The sequence below is a fragment of the Gymnoscopelus microlampas genome, assembly GCF_963454915.1.
Source record: "Gymnoscopelus microlampas genome assembly, chromosome: 15".
Taxonomy (NCBI): domain Eukaryota; kingdom Metazoa; phylum Chordata; class Actinopteri; order Myctophiformes; family Myctophidae; genus Gymnoscopelus; species Gymnoscopelus microlampas.
Window position 1 is genome coordinate 24,633,837 of NC_139952.1, and position 16,912 is coordinate 24,650,748.

The 16,912-nt window shown below is 44.3% G+C and overlaps 1 protein-coding gene across 1 annotated transcript; it reads left to right on the forward strand.

The window, feature by feature from the left end:
• Positions 1 to 551: 551 nt before the first annotated feature.
• On the forward strand, positions 552 to 16,734 carry LOC311061852 (SH3 domain-binding protein 5-like). Its single transcript, XM_084080550.1, has 9 exons — positions 552 to 895; positions 1,614 to 1,676; positions 3,929 to 4,057; positions 12,133 to 12,297; positions 13,367 to 13,497; positions 14,054 to 14,096; positions 14,395 to 14,611; positions 14,746 to 15,114; positions 15,709 to 16,734. Exons 1-9 carry the CDS (start codon positions 815 to 817, stop codon positions 15,882 to 15,884), a joined length of 1,374 nt encoding a protein of 457 aa, XP_083936676.1. The 5' UTR covers positions 552 to 814; the 3' UTR covers positions 15,885 to 16,734.
• Positions 16,735 to 16,912: the final 178 nt, after the last annotated feature.

Genomic DNA, 16,912 nt, shown 5'->3' on the forward strand with positions numbered 1-16,912 from the left:
GGTCTCTGCAACAAGACCAGTGTCCTCCCACAGTCAGTGTTGCCATGTCCGCTTATTATAAGCGAGTTTGGGCTTATTGTTCTGTAAAGTAGCTTGTAAATATTATATTGGTTAGTTGCGGGTTGCGTTTTTTTGGCCTTGTTTCTAACGTGTAGTTGCTTTTTTAGGCTTCCTTCCACATCTTTTAATTATTATTTCAACCAGTAAATATGTTCACGTTTTTTTTTGTGCCAGGGAGCATTTGTGTTGTTGTTAGAATGTTTCCAAAAAATATTCCACATTTATTTTTTAAGAGTTTTTGAAAATAGCAGATCTACAAGCTCACAACGCGTCGCGAGCTTGTAGATCGGGACTTATTTTCAAATGGCCGATGCATGTAGGTTTAGAGAGTGGATGCTATGTGGCCGCTTCTTTTGGCCTTGTTTTCATAGACCCGGTTGCTTATTTCTCTCACAAAATTTGGCAACGCTGGTCGACACAGGGTTTCCCCTATGAGGGCTTCGCGTTGGATCCAGCGCCACAGACAGACAGCCGCGATTCTCTAATAGTACTAGTGGCTACCCACAGAACATCTGTATTCAGACGCGCGTCTCTCACGGGAAGTTTAGGTGTTAGCAATAATAGTATATAATATAATTATAATAATAGAGGAATAGAGGATCAAAGTATATGAAGTATTGGAGCAACAAGGGGGAGAATAGAGGGTAGTTCACTGTTAGAGAGGGCAGATCACTGTTTGAGCCCCGTGCCTCGCATTCCCTTCCCGGGGATCGAACCCCCTGTTGACAACTGTCCATAGGAGAACACCAGGGACATGGATGATGTGGAACATGGAGACAATTGTGAGCAAGTCCCCGACTGTCCCGAGGAGGAAGAAGTCGACCCCAGAATCCAGGTAATTGTGACTGCATTCATCTATGCATAATTTCAAAGTGACATTGATTGAAATTAGAATAGAGCAGGCCCTGACGTTTTCTCTGTCTGAACCTGTGGAATGGTTTCTTTCTTTTTTGTCTTTTCTTCTTTTTTTGCACAGAAAAATATTTGTGTTTCATATCAATGTCATTTTCACAAGGTTACTCTGTCAGCTTGACTATCTGCCCTCTCTCTCTCTCTCTCTCTCTCTCTCTCTCTCTCTCTCTCTCTCTCTCTCTCTCTCACACACACATGCACACGCACACGCACACACACAATTATCTCTCACTCTCTACTCACAAACATTTTAAATTAGTTTTCAACACGCTCAATTTGTTATGTTCTTCTCACCACATTTAACATAACAGATTCAAGGGACTTTTCTTTAACACCCTTATAAAACATTAAATGGTGTGTGTGTGTGTGTGTGTGTGTGTGTGTGTGTGTGTGTGTGTGTGTGGTTGTTTGTGCACAAGCATGCAGACACGCCTGAATTGTGAGTTGGTAAACAGAAACAGTGGTAAACAGAAACATGTGTGCCACCTCTGTTAAAGCCTCCAGATTTGCTTTGAGCCTCAGCCACGATCACTCTGACACTCCTCTCTCCTCTCTCTCTCTCTCTCTCTCTCTCTCTCTCTCTCATGTCTCTCCTCTGCTCTCTGTGGCCCCTTTAACCGCATTATGTTTTCTGTAAACAGGGAGAGCTGGAAAAGCTAAACCAGTCTACGGATGACATTAACCGTTGGGAAAGTGAACTGGAGGTAGGCCTAAACACCACACTACCACCACCACCACCACTACACCACCACACCACCACCACACTGTAAAATCCACACTGTACAAATGTTAATTTAAACCTGAGAGTGTACAAGTATAACCAAATGGACCCGTACGGGTCCATGTGGTTATACTTGTACACTCTGAGGTTAAACTAACACTCAGGACTTTACTGTGCACCATCATTATTTCCCCCGGTGTACAATAGAAAATAGCTTCTCTTATGGTAGAGTCAGAAATTCCTAGCGGGACAAATATGGAGGAAAGTCATAAAAGTAGTAGTTATTCGTGTGAAATAACACAGCAGTCAGCCCTTTCTGTTGTTACAAGAGAAATAACTACATGATTTGAATGCAAAAATGTAACTTGAGTGCTGAGTTTAGAGCGGGCGAAATCCCAAAAGTCCTGTCTCCCGAATCTCCCAAGCCTTCCTTTAAAGAGCAAAACCAGACCTTTCTTTAGTTATGAGAGGAAAGGGCTGTAAATTCATCCATCCAGCAGGCGCTCACAGGACCTTGTAAAACTGGGACCCGGGATTCTTTTTCATAGATCTCTGTGGTATCTGTAATGGAGGCTGGAAGGCCGCTGTCCTACAGAACCAAAACATTCCAGCGCGGAACCTCCTTATTTCCTCAAAAGTAGGCCTCTTCTGCTTCCCATTAGAATTGCTCTCTACTCCCAAACTAGAGCTGAGATAGAGAGAGAGAGAGAGAGAGAGAGAGAGAGAGCGAGAGAGAGAGAGAGAGAGAGAGCGAGAGAGAGAGCGAGAGAGAGAGAGAGAGAGAGAGAGAGAGAGAGAGAGAGAGAGAGAGAGAACGAGGCAGAGAGACAGAGAGAGACAGAGAGAGACAGAGACAAAATGGAGACAAAGACACACACACACACACACACACACACACACACACACACACACACACACACACACACACACACACACACACACACACACACACACACACACACACACACACACACACACACACACACACACACACACAGAGAAAGAGAGATAGAGTAAGTGCAGAGAACAGAAGAATATGGAAAGTGCCACTGGCAGAGCAGAGAATGTCCTGTAGGCTGTTTTTCATTTCAGTCTGGATCAAATCGATATGCAATTCATTTTATCAAATATTTCCTCTGTGAGCAAACAAATAAATGGCTGATGAGCCTAGATAGTATGTGTGTGTGTGTGTGTGTGTGTGTGTGTGTGTGTGTGTGTGTGTGTGTGTGTGTGTGTGTGTGTGTGTGTGTGTGTGTGTGTGTGTGTGTGTGTGTGTGTGTGTGTGTGTGAGAGAGAGAGAGCAAGAGTAAAATATTTGTTCATGCATGCTTGAATATGTGTGTTCATGTGTTATCATCAAGTATTGACACACCCATAGTGTATATAGTACCCAGAATGCCTTTCATATCATGATGCCATTGCACTATGACAGGAAGTGGGATGGAAGTGGGATGACATCACAGGAAGGCTGCTTACTTTTGCATCATCTCCGCTTCTCTCTCGCTCTCTCTCTCTCTCTCCCCCTCATATATACAGTATGTACAGAGCTGGAGCAAAATACTGCAGTAAACACACACACTCACGCACACGCACGCACGCTCACACACACACACACACACACACACACACACACACACACACACACACACACACACACACACACACACACACACACACACACACACACACACACACACACACACACACACACACACACACACACAGCACATGTGAAACTTAGATGCTCCTAATTTTAGATGGTGTTTCCTTAATTCTGTTATATCCTAGTCATACTGACAATGCTTACTTTATTTGCTCATTACATTTCAGGGTCTTTGGTTTCAACCCTGCAAAACAGTGACCAGCCATTGGACACGAGAATAATAGCAACCATTGAGATACTGAAATAGTATATGTACATTTTCCAACTGTGTGCATATGTGGATAGGAATATGTTGTGCATGGCTAAATCAGGTTTAGTCGAATATTGAATTAGATTAATCAGCTCGTTTGGGGAAAGTACAAAGTGAGACTTGTTGACAATGTTTTTGTTTGCCATAGTTGCTCAGGATATGAAATAATGTTGATTAAAGATTAGTGGAACACTTCCTATGCTGATTACTCGTGTGTGTGTGTGTCTGTATCTCTCTCTCTCTCTGTGTGTATGCCTTTCCACTCTCTTTGTGTGTGTGTGTGTGCGTGTGTGTGTGTGTGTGTATATGTGTATGTGTGCAGGACTGCCGTCAGCGGTTCCGTGCGGTTCTGGTAGAAGCCACAATGAAGCTAGATGAGCAGGTGAAGAGGATTGGACGTGCTGTGGATGACTCCAAACCATACTGGGAGGCACGCAGAGTGGCCAGACAGGTACGCACGCGCATACACACACACACACACACACACACACACACACACACACACACACACACACACACACACACACACACACACACACACACACACACACACACACACACACACACACACACACAAAACACACAACACACAACACACAACACACAACACACAAACACACCAGGCTGGCAGACAGACTGTGTCGGTTTATGCAGTAGACTTGACATGAGAACTTTAAAGAGCTCAGCTTAAAGGGAGCAAGGTCACGTTGTGGTTATTTTTAACTCAGTCGCACCTCTGCTCAATAAACCGGGAGGATGCACGGGTGTGTGCACATGGTTTGTGCATGCACAAACCTCTTACAGCTGAGGCGGGGTATTTGAAAAGTCCTTGGCATGTCAGACTGAAACTCTAGCACTCGAGGTACCACTTCTGTTTAGCCGGCACTCTGGAACTGCACTGTTTTCCACTTAAACCACATCAACTTTATTGTTCATCACAGATTTACAGGTAAAAAAAAAAGTGGGTGAAATTCTTTGTTGTACAAGCTTTCATCATTTGCCGTTTTCAAGTGTTATTTTCAGTGAAGAGATTTGGTGTAGACTAGGGGATAAAAGATAGTGGGCGGAGTATAGAGCCCTGGGGGACCCCGTCAACTAAGTGTTTTAATGGTTACAAGTCGCACAACTCGTAGCATGATGATGATAATAATAATAATAATAATAATGATTATTATTATTATTATTATTTTAATAGACTGACTAATGTTTCGACTCAATGTCTTCTTCATACCACATCTTCAGGGTATGTAGACGATTTGAAACATTGGTCTAAAAACAAAAAACAAATGCACATCGTGGCTGAGTTGTGCGAAGTTTGATCTCACTCACTGTGTTCAGTCTCTGCACCTCTTTTGTTAGTCAGATACAGCTTACTGAAGGATAGTTGGTGTGTGTATGGTCTTCCGACTGAAACCAAACTTGTGCAAATCATGGGTGGAAGTGACGTGTGCCCGCTTGCAGGCGGACAGTGCGCGTGTTCGACGTGCAAGGCCATCATCGGCTGCTCGGTGCACTTCACGAGCCTCAAGGCCTCGTTGTCGGCGGTTTTTCATATTGTTGGCTTCGAATAGAGGCAAAGTGTGCAAACCTTTTGCCTGTTAAAGATCACTGGAGATCTATTGTTTGACAGTGTCTTGTGCAGTCTTGCTCTTGTCTGGCAAAAGGGCAGAAGTTAAGAGTCCAGTTACTTTGGGGGCAGCCCTCGTCCTCAACCAATGAGGAGGAAGGAGCATTTGAATCATTCATCTGTGTAGTCAGTGAGGTTCCTGTGCCAGTGCTGAGCTGTCACTCAGAAATAGGGATGAAATAAGTGTGTGTGTGTGTGTGTGTGTGTGTGTGTGTGTGTGTGTGTGTGTGTGTGTGTGTGTGTGTGTGTCTGTGCGTGTCTGTGCGTGCGCGTGTGTGCTTGCAACACAGCTAAAGTACATAGTACAATCCGAAGTCTTAATTTAACTACAAATTTACCCGTACGGTCCAGCGTTGAGGCATCTGCTTGTGACCACCAGCAGCACGTGAGTGTGGGAGATTACTGGGAGGTTTTGAATTTTGATAGGACACGTGAAGGGATCAACACTTATCTTCAGCTTTGTGTATGTGTGTGTCGGTATATACTGTACAGTTTTAGAAGTTTTATACACGTTTTAAATAGGGCACCAGCATGTAGGGGGTAAACTGGCATGTTGTTGGGTGGGTCATGACTTATAAATTCACATTTATTATTTATCCATGACCCCGTTTGATAGAGCTTATCCACACACGCACGCACGCACGCACGCACGCACGCACGCACGCACGCACGCACGCACGCACGCACGCACGCACGCACGCACGCACGCACGCACGCACGCACACACACACACACACACACACACACACACACACACACACACACACACACACACACACACACACACACACACACAATTCACAACACCCAACCCCTATAAGCCAGCCCTAAGCCCCCAACCCCCAGTTGCCTTGTTTTCACTTGACATTCCGATGCCCTAAGGCGGGCGGGGGGTTTGCCCGTACTGTCCTATCTATTTGTTCTCTACTCACATTCTCTAATGTTGTGTTGCCAGGCTGTCTAGCTGTCTCTCTTGTTGTCTGTATCTTATCAATCCCACTGGTCTCAGTATCTCTCTGTTGCTAGACCCCATTCCCACTCGCTGGAGAGAGAGGTGGAGACGCGACAGTGATCTGCGACCAGAGTACAGAGTTAAATGTTGGTTAAATTAGCTGGTCTGCCAGCCTGCAGATATATATTTATTGTTTCTGTTAGTCGGAAATACATATTTTACCATCCCCAAATGCCTAGTCTTGCATGCTTATAGACGCCTCCTGTGCGATCATTAAGTACTGTTTAAGTACTACGGTGGGGGGGGGGGCGGGCGGGAGGGTGGGTGGCAAGGGGGAAGAGAGATCAATCAAAGAAAACAAACAAACAAGGTGGCGGCCACAGCTGAGTGGTGCCTCATATAATGTGGGAACAGTTACATGACGGTAAGGAGGACAATGTGGGATTGCCTCTCCCACTGACTATGCCGGCAATGTATCTTAATTTGTTGCCCAGCAATGTACCGGTATTCCAGTGGAAACACATCTTTACTATGACAATCACAACCGCTGTCTCAGTGTGTCTCTATGTTACTGTGACAACCCCAACCTTATCTCTGACCTCCAGTACCCCCATTCCACCTCTAGGCCATTTAAGATCCTCTGAGATGCTCCTTCTCAGAGACTGTCCTGTGATATTTTGGATCTAAGACATACATTTTCACTGATATATTTTTAGACTTAAGCCACTGAAAATGCATACAGTATATACGTACATACAGTATGATATGGGACATTTCTTGTATGTTGTTGAATCATAGGTAAATGGTGCATTTATATTGCGCCTTTATCCAAGACGCTTTACAATGTGCATTACATTCCCCCATTCACACACCGACAGTGGAGGAAACCATGCAAGGCACCAGCCTGCTCATCGGGAGCAATTAGGGGTTCAGTGTCTTGCTCAAAGACACTTCGACACTAACTGTGGGGGAGCCTTCCGGTTCCCAATTGGCCTCTCTACCTCCTGAGCCACTGCCACCTGTTGAATATTACCACATTTGCCTGATGCTGATAGTTTTTTTTTATTGACAAAACTGCATATACATGACCATTATATTTTGTTGATGGTTATGATCATGATGATGACAGCTGGTTGGCAAATCATACAGCACTATTTCTATAGTGTGAGTTAGTGCCAGAGGCATGCACGCAGATATACCCAAATGCACACACGTTTCTGTGTAGTGTTAGAGAGAGACACACACACACACACACACACACACACACACACACACACACACACACACACACACTTGCCTTTCATGGGAAGATATGAGCAAGCATGGTGCACATCACGAGGTGACAGCAAGTTGGGACATGTCGGTATGAAAACACCTCATTGTCTGGCTCACAGATGGTGTCCTATGCTGTGGGTCGCATGATATCATGACAAATAATTGATGACGCTGGTATTCATTTGCATGCTACCTTGTCGTGTTTATCTCCATACGTGTCAAAACGCCTTTCTGTCTCTGATAAGGAAAGTGGTGCATTGTGTTTCTGTGCTTTCAGTGTGTGTGACTCGCTTGGGTGTCATGATGCCTTCTTGGTCTCAGCCAAGTTGTGGGTATTGTTCATTTGAGTATTTTCAGCAAAAGCGAAGCAAGGCAGGAGTCATAACTCTTACCCTGTAAAATCCTGAGTGTTCATTTAAGTCTTGAGAGTGTGCAAATGGAACCGAATGGACCGAGTACCAATTGAATCTATCAACCAGTGATTTCCTCCTGCTGAGGTTCAACTCACGTTGGAAAGGAAGTGGGCAGTAAATCTGCACAGGAAGTCCTGTGTGAACGACAGGACAGGCACCTTTATGCGAATGTGTACGTGTGTCCGTCCTGCACAAGGAATCATGTGATGATCACAGCCAGAGTCATTAACACTTTATTTCCCAATTATAGGACATTTTGTATAGTGCCATATGGTGCAGACTAGGTACATTACATATCTCTCTTCTTATCCAGGGTCATTCCTCATTAAATATCTATCTTCCGTTTGGTTCCTCTGTTTTTCTTCTCCCCTCTTCTTTGAGCCTGGGAAGTGGGTCATGTTGGGGGAAGGGGAAAGGATGCAATGCATCTTTCATGCCTTAGTTGCTTCATCAAACCAGCAGATTGTATGGGAGCAGAGAGAGAGAGAAACAGAGAGACAGAGAGACTAATAGAGTTACACAATTTAGAGAGAAATGTACCACATGAACTCAGCGGCCCTATTCTGGGCATGTCATAATAAGGGAACATTTGGCAAAAATAGACAAAACATTCGACAAAAATAGCTGATCTACAAGCCATTTTCACAGTTTGACATACAACGAAATACATAGGGTTTAAGTGGTTATGAGAGAAAGGGAGGAATAAAGAGACAGATTTCGCCCTTCTCTTTTCCGTATCTGCACAGTTCGTACCTTCCAGCTGTTCACCACCTTGAACGTGGCCTGACCAACGTAGATACCACTATCCGTTCATCCACAACACTCAGAGAATTGATATTAATTTTCTGGAAGTCTTGGCTAGCCTTGTATCTCAGATTCTCTTGTGAAACGGGAAAGACGTCTACTTGCTCACGTCACTGGTGGAGTCTTTATCATTAACATGGCTGACAGTGGCAGAGGTCAAGTGGCAGGGGTTATCCAAAGACAGAGCCAGGGAAGGCCGTGAGAAAAGGTCAAGTTAGGTAACTTCAATGAACCAATCGTAAGGCTGTTCTAACTGTCTTTTAAGTGTCCCGGACAAAGAGTACGGATACTTGTTGGAATGGCTTAAGTAGGATATTTGGAAGATTTCATTTTCTGTACGGAAATTTAATTTGAGTCCATGAACTGGCTTGACTCCGGGCACACAGCCAATAAACTGGCCTTTAAGTCTTGCTTGTTAGGGTGGAGTGTGGGTGGGTCCAAATATGCTCAGCATGACTCAAATAATCTGCCCATTGAATGTGACGGGGATACAGTGGGCGACAATAAAGACCCTGACAGTGTGTCACATTTCCTCAATGACAAAGCCTATGTTTGTCTGTTAGAATAGATCAAGGAACGGTTGTGTGTGTTTGTGTGCATGTGTGAGCTTAGACTGCAAGCCTTCTCCCTGGCCTGTAGCCTTTACACACTGTCAAAAATAATTGTTTAGATTTGATGTAGCTGTCAGCATGAAGGAATGTCATTTGGATGGGTCACTCACTGCGTAAATTCTTTGGGGTGTGTGTGTGTGTGTGTGTGTGTGTGTGTGTGTGTGTGTGTGTGTGTGTGTGTGTGTGTGTGTGTGTGTGTGTGTGAGCGCGTGTGTGCATGCAACATCTAATCATCTTTCGTTCCAACAAGAGAAATGTACCATAAAGGAATATGTGTGTGCTTACTTTTAAGCTAGCAAGCTAGGTCACAAGCTAGGTCACTGAACTCCTTTTGAAACCAAAACAAAAAACGCATGGGTTGCCGAGGCTGCTGAACTACTAACTGCTCCAGATGGCTGGCTGCCAGATGAGAAGGTTGGTGCCTTGCTAGGGTTGTTGCCTCTCCTGTCGCTGCATGAATAGGTTAATAATGCACAATGTAAAGTGCTTTTGATAAAGTCGCCACATAAATGCAGACCATTTACACGTAATTTTCCGCCCAACTAACTCTGCAATGGACATATACCCCAAAGCTATGATGCCAATTTCATTGGATAGCGCTGCGTCCAATTTCGTTGGATAGCGTCGCCCGTGAAAACCGAAGATGGACATTAACAGTAGAAGAAAGAAGGGGAGACCTGAGGCTTGTACTACAAAGCCGGATTTGGTGTTAGTGAGGCATTTCAGATTACCCCTGTGTTTTCAGGGTTGTGGCAGTGGTTCACTGCTGCACACCTCACTTGCTCTGTGGAAAAGATCATGTTTGAGATAACCGATCAACGCTTGCACCACCTACTGAGCAATCTATTCCCTTCGAAAATGGCATTACCATTCACATAAGATCCTGTGGTGCTCATGTGTTGATTGTGAGAGTGTCTCTTTGGAGGGCAATGTTCAGAGACCGGAAAAACCCTGATGACTTAGGCGATTATTTATGAGTGAGTAATATCAAAGGCCATCTCATTGTGCTTTCTTATACCCACATCATCATACTACAGCGACTGATTGAAGCACTTAAGTCAAGTACTTGCAAGACATGAAAGGAAGCTTTTATATATTTCTTTTTTATTAGCTTCCAAGTCTGTTTTTACACCGCTGGTGTTAAATCTGAAAGAATAAGGCAAAAGTTGTCATACACACCATATAAATGCATCTAGGCAACACATTCATTTAATGGAATACACAAATGTAATTATAGTCAGATCTAATGATGGGTCAGTGATATTGTAAGCCTATTCATTTACGCAGTCTGCGATTTTGTTTTTGCCAGCTGTCCTTCCTGCATTTGGCAGATGCAACACAGCTGTATCGATTTTAGCCTGGATTATGTGTTTAAATGCTTCATATTTGTCTAATTCTGCTTCTGCTTGGCACAAAAGGAATTTCCGCAAGGACTAATAAAGAATATCTATGTCTAGTTCTGGAGTTTGCTCTTCCTTCTTTAAATATGCTGCTCTGCTGCCAGGAGAACTGTTGCATGCCATGTTTGCAATGTATTACATTGCGTATGCTGCAAACACTACCCCTTTTTTCTGAATGAGCTCACGATTGGGAAATCCTGGGTTGACATGCTGAGTTGATGATAACCACCGTCGTGTGACCACTTAGCATGATTGTGATTGTTTGGGTTAGTGAAGCCAGATAACGAAAGGATATCATGGGTATGTTGAACTTGTTTTGCAGTCCAGCCCTCTGGAGCACAGGCAGATATAGTAGTCCTTGCAGTTTCACTGCCCTGCTGCCCCTGACAGTTTCTTCTGATAACATTTTAGGTGAGAAATATGCCATGCAGTTGCTAAAAATGTATTAATTTCACATTAATAACAGCTAATTTAAAAGTTTTTAACGTTTTAAATGTTTCATAACGTTTCTAGATGCATAAGTTGACTCAAAGTAGTCTTATTTCCGGGGTCAAGTATACTACGTACAATTTAACTAGGAAATGATGTGGATCTTGGGATCCATATAGAAACAGCGTGGCTCTAATGTGGATCTCGGACTTCATGCGACCAGCCTGTGACACAAGTCATCTATGATTTCAGTCATTTATGGCGTCGTCTATGATATATCTATGACGTAACACACACACACACACACACACACACACGCACACGCACACGCACACGCACACGCACACACACACACTGATGGCTAACGGCATGACTCTTGCATTGCCATGCCGTAAAAACATTAGTTTCCCAACCTATTGGTACAGTATGTAACTCAGATGGCTCGGAGTCAACAGCACGGCCATTGCACCGCTCGACTCAAGCCTGCTTCTATCAGCACGCCTGCCTTGTATTGTTTTCAAGCTATTTAAAAAGAAATCATAAACAATTTGTGTTGTACTATATACTGTAGGTGCAATAGAGATCAATATAGAACTGATGGTCCTTGATTTCATCTTCCGGTTTTGTACTTTGCGCTAAGCTTCGCCCCCTTCGGAGCTTAATATTGTTATTTCAGTGTGGGTTGTGATATTGAAATTAGGCAATGAAATTACCAAAATGTCTGCATCAACACGTGGGGTAGTCCTGGAGGCATGGTTATCACAAAATGTGGTTGGGAAAGAAAATTGCGCACCATTTACCAATACTAAGATAAGCATGTTCTCTTTGTCATTTTCAGCAGATTAGTTACAGGTGGGATGGAGAAGAAACACACACACACACGCACGCACGCACGCACGCACGCACACACACACACACACACACACACACACACACACACACACACACACACACACACACACACACACACACAGGTGTATCATATGGACTGACCTGTGAACCATGTATTTCACAGGCCCAGGTAGAAGCTCAGCGGGCCACACAGGAATTCCAGCGGGCAGTGGAGATTCTGCGGGCAGCCAAGGAGACCATCGCCCTGGCCGAGGAGAGGCTACTGGAGGAGGACAGCCGTCAGTTTGACTCAGCCTGGCAGGAAATGCTCAACCACGCCACACAGAGGGTACGCCCAAATGGGTCCACTGGCTCCCTCTGAGAGTGTAAAAATACACAGTTAAATTAACACTTAGGATTGTTCACAGAAACTCTTCCTGCTTCCAAATTCCAAGGATAGGAAGAGATTTAATACTGACTAAGTATACAAAAGTCCCTATTCTCAGGCGAACATTCGGCAAAAATAGCATGTCTGCAAGCTCTGATGTAGAGGCAAATACTAGCGGACCTAGTATAGAGCCCTGAGGACCCCTGTCAACTAGGTATGTAGGGTTTAAGTGGTTAAGAATGAAGGTATGGGCTGAACAGAGATAATTGGTTGCTGGACAAAAAGGAACAATGGTCTGTGGATAATTGGGGATGGGTGATTGATTGTGATTTAATTACAGTGTATAGGGTTGGGGGGGCACCCGATAGCCGAAAGGGTACGGTGCATATGATGCCTAACAGCAAGTCCCTTGTTTGATTCCCAGCCAGCTGGACAATTTGCTGCATGTCACTCCCCTAATCTTTCCATGTTTCCTGTCTCTCTACACTGTATACCTATCAAATAAAAGGCTCAGTAAAAAATCCCAAATTACTTTAATTACAGTATATACTAGACCATATCCGGTCGACGCATCCGTGGGGGGATATGCGCACATGATCTGGCAACCCGGGAGGCAGTTCGTCCCATAGCTGGGCAGCCCCGTAACCATGGCGACAGTGTTGTACACAAAAACGCTAATAAGAAGCTGAGATTTGATGAAATTGAAAAACGGCCTTCAAAGTTAAGTTCAGATGGTAATGGTCAATGGCTGTGTGCAAAATCAGAGCAATTGTTCCAGCCACTGAGGAGAACCGGGTAGCTTCACCTACCACTACAAACAGACAGACACCTACCACTACAAACAGACAGACAGACAGAGGTTACTAGAATTATAGTAGGATATAGGAGAACCGGACAGTAAAATATGGGTAGAAGCAGTACATAATAACTAACAGCAATCACTTTTGGTCTGCCAATATCATGCCATTTTTCGAACCGGTTCTTTGTTTTAGTTAGTATTATTAACCCACTTCTTGATCGACCATTGCAGGTGATGGAGGCAGAACAGGCAAGAACACGCAGCGAGGCAGAACACAGGAAAACTGCTGCCAATTACAACACTTGTATCAATCACATGAGGCAACTAGAGAAGAAACTCAAACGCTCCATCAACAAATCCAGGTATGTGTGTGTGTGTGTGTGTGTGTGTGTGTGTGTGTGTGTGTGTGTGTGTGTGTGGGTGTGGGTGTGCGTGTGCGTGTGCGTGTGCGTGCGTGCGTGCGTATGTGTGTGTGTGTGTGTGTGTGTGTATGTGTGTCTCTGTAAATTATGACAAAGCTAGACATTCACTAATAGTATAAAGTAGGAAAACAAAGGCAGAGATGTGCTCACAGGCTTCCCCTGCTTGGGCCTCTGCGCGCGTGCGTGTGTGTGTGTGTGTGTGTGTGTCTGGGGGGGGGGGGGGGGAGAGAGAGAGAGAGAGAAAGAAAGAAAGAGAGAGATAGGTTGACTGCGTTTACTTGTCATTTGATACATTCCAGATGTTTTGTGTGTTCGTTGTGCTGTGCTGGGGTGTGTTCCCTCTCTAAGAGCCCAGGAATGTAGCGGCTCATAGACGAGTGGTATTTTTCCAGGGGTTCACTGTTGCTATGACAGCTGGCACAGCGCCCTGTATGAACAGTTAACTCACATCTCTCTCTCTCTCTTGCTCTCTTTTCCATTTTTCCTCCCCCTGCAGACCATATTTTGAACTGAAAGCAAAGTATTATCTACAGCTTGAGGTATGTACACCACAAAATTAACACATGAGGCAACTGACGTGTCTTGTTTGCATAGCTAATTGTTAGCGTAGCTACTTAGATTGATGGTGCAAATATATGTCACAAAATCATGTTTCAAAATATGTAGTTGAAATGATAGTTTTGAACCTATATTTTAACAAAAATAAGGGACACATATAGCAGTATATTTTTGCTGTACAATTTATTTTATATGTATAAGTAATAAGTATATAGCACATTTGTGGAAAACTGTAATTATACAGTTTATAATCAGTATGCTACATGTGTTATCACATAGCAATTGAAGCGGCGCGTGGATGAACGTCAGGCCAAAATCGCTGTGGCAAAGGCCGAATATCGCACCGCTCTGCGTAACCTAGAAACCATCTCCGAGGAGATTCACGCTCAGCGACGCTCCATGTCCATGGGAACCAGGGAGCAGGGTGTCGGTTCCGAGGGAGATGTGGGCAACGACGACATTGCCAACTTCAAGATGGAGTCAGACGGACTGTCAAGTGAGTAAAATTCTGAAGTGATTAATCATGCGGGCCATTATTCCTTCTATCATCACTCATTTGTTTCTTTTGTTTCATTGGTGCATCTGTGGCGGTGTGTCTGTATCGTCCGTCTGTGTGTGTGTGTCTTTCAGTGGTTTCTGTCTCGATTGATGAAGAGGCCGGTCACAGTACAGGCTCAGAGGAAGACTCAGATGTTCACTCCACCTCCGCGCCCGTAGACATGCCATCCTCTTCCTCCTCCTCTCGTTTTCACTCATCTGCGCATCCTCACGCGGCCGCCCCCATGGACATGGCCTACCCTTACCCTTCCTCCTCACTCTGCACCCCCTGCCCATACCTGTCCTCCTCTCCCTCTTCCTCTGTTCTGTCCTCTTCCTGTCCGGGCCCCTGTGGCCCCCATGACCCAGAACTGGTGTGTGGTGCTGGGCTGGTCTCTCCTCTCCTCGGACCCCGCACCCAGTGCAGTGGAGCCTCCTCCCCGGACTGTGACCAGGAGAGAGGTGTGTGTGTGTGTGTGTGTGTGTGTGTGTGTGTGTGTGTGTGTGTGTGTGTGTGTGTGTGTGTGTGTGTGTGTGTGTGTGTGTGTGTGTGTGTGTGTGTGTGTGTGTGTGTGTGTGTGTGTGTGTGTGTGTGTGTGTGTGTCTGTGTTGTGCGTGTGTGTGTCAGTATGTTAATTTGTGATACCATCATATTACATCATCATGGAAGTTACACTTATATTTTATTTTCATACTTTCAAATAATCTGGAAAATCATATTCACCTTAGTCTCTCAAGCCAGTCTATCTATTCCACAATCTTTGTAAACAATCTTTGCCATGTGAAAGTTGATACCCAGAAGGGTATTTGACTGATGCTCAGACTGTTCACAAAAAAATATTTTAAAATATTTTAGGTAGCACCTAGCTAGGCTACCTTAGGCTTCATATAATTTGGTTTCCTGTAGGAGTTATTTACGCAACTGCAACCACTATGTTCTACTCATCTTCAGAGCTAGTTAGATGGGCACATTTGAAAATTGTGGGAGCCAACACAGTCTTGAGAGACTATTATTCACATTAATATGTCCTAAATGTGTATGTGTGTGCATTGCAGGTGACAGAGCAGAAGGAGCAGAGACAATACTAGAAGCCGGCCTGAACAAGCTAACTTTGACAGTAGCGCACACACAGAACTCCGAGGATGAACATGAACATGAACCTTACCCTGGGACCCTTGACCTCCCCACGCCCAGTCAAACCAACGCTATTCTCCTACTCAACCATGTTTAATGGACCTCGGACTCATCTTTAACCTTTCACCTGGACACTCTGTGCCTAGACACCATTTCTCCATGTAGTGGGGACAAGAAGACTGGATATTCACTTTTAGTCTCCTTTTTGAAGTTTTCCCTTCACGCTTGAGTGGCCAATCCTAAGAGTGTCAGAGTGTTTGTTGTGTAATCCACCTGGATTCGAAACCAGGCCTCTCGCGTTAGAAACCAAACATCTGCCGCACATGCAAAGAGGAAATGATCCAAAGGGGAAATGATTGGCTTCTGGGCCTCAGACAGGACGACCCTGTTACATGCACCCTCTTTGACACCCCCCTGGGAAACAAGATCCTGAACGAGCCCCCAATCTAACCACCTGGATTAAACCCTGGATCTCCCACATTGGAAAGCAAACATGTACCACTCAGTCAGGGGAAATTAATCCCCCTTTGCATACGGTATTGACTCAGTGTTGGTGTGATAGCTGTTGTCTTCATAATTGTGCATAAGGAAAGCGGGGGAGTGAATCACCCTGCGACTGCATAAAACAGAAAAGAGACTTTACGTGGCATTGAAGACTTGAATTCTGAGCCCATCAGATATTTCAATTTGAAGACATTTCAGTTTGTAGCTTTATATCTGTGAATAAGCAGACGACAATCCGTCTCACTGTAAAGCGATTGTTTTTTTTGTTACATGTGACTTGGAATGTATGTTAGTTGTGTGTCCATCGTCCTATATTTGTTAGAAATACGGCAATACTTTCACGTAGTTCAGATATTCTATATTTATACTTTATATGGATGTTGTTTTGTGCTTATAGTTGTGATTACCATTTAACAAAATGTCCATGTGGTCAGAGCAATAAACAAAATGTTTGGTTTCAAGTTTCAAACACGTGTGTTCATTATGTATACAATAACTTATATATATACTACTACTTTTTTTAGAAGGCGAGAAATAAGCATTTTCCACAGTAAACTAAGTCTACATGTTTTTCACAGTTTGTGTGTGTGTATTTTTAACTTGGCAGCCAGCAGCCTAAAA

Coding starts and splice junctions, on each gene's coding strand:
- LOC311061852 (XM_084080550.1), top strand. CDS start 815: ATGGATGATGTGGAACATGGAGACAATTGTGAGCAAGTCCCCGACTGT. Junction 13,498..14,053: donor CGCTCCATCAACAAATCCAG/GTATGTGTGTGT, acceptor CTCCCCCTGCAG/ACCATATTTTGAACTGAAAG. Junction 15,115..15,708: donor GGACTGTGACCAGGAGAGAG/GTGTGTGTGTGT, acceptor TGTGCATTGCAG/GTGACAGAGCAGAAGGAGCA.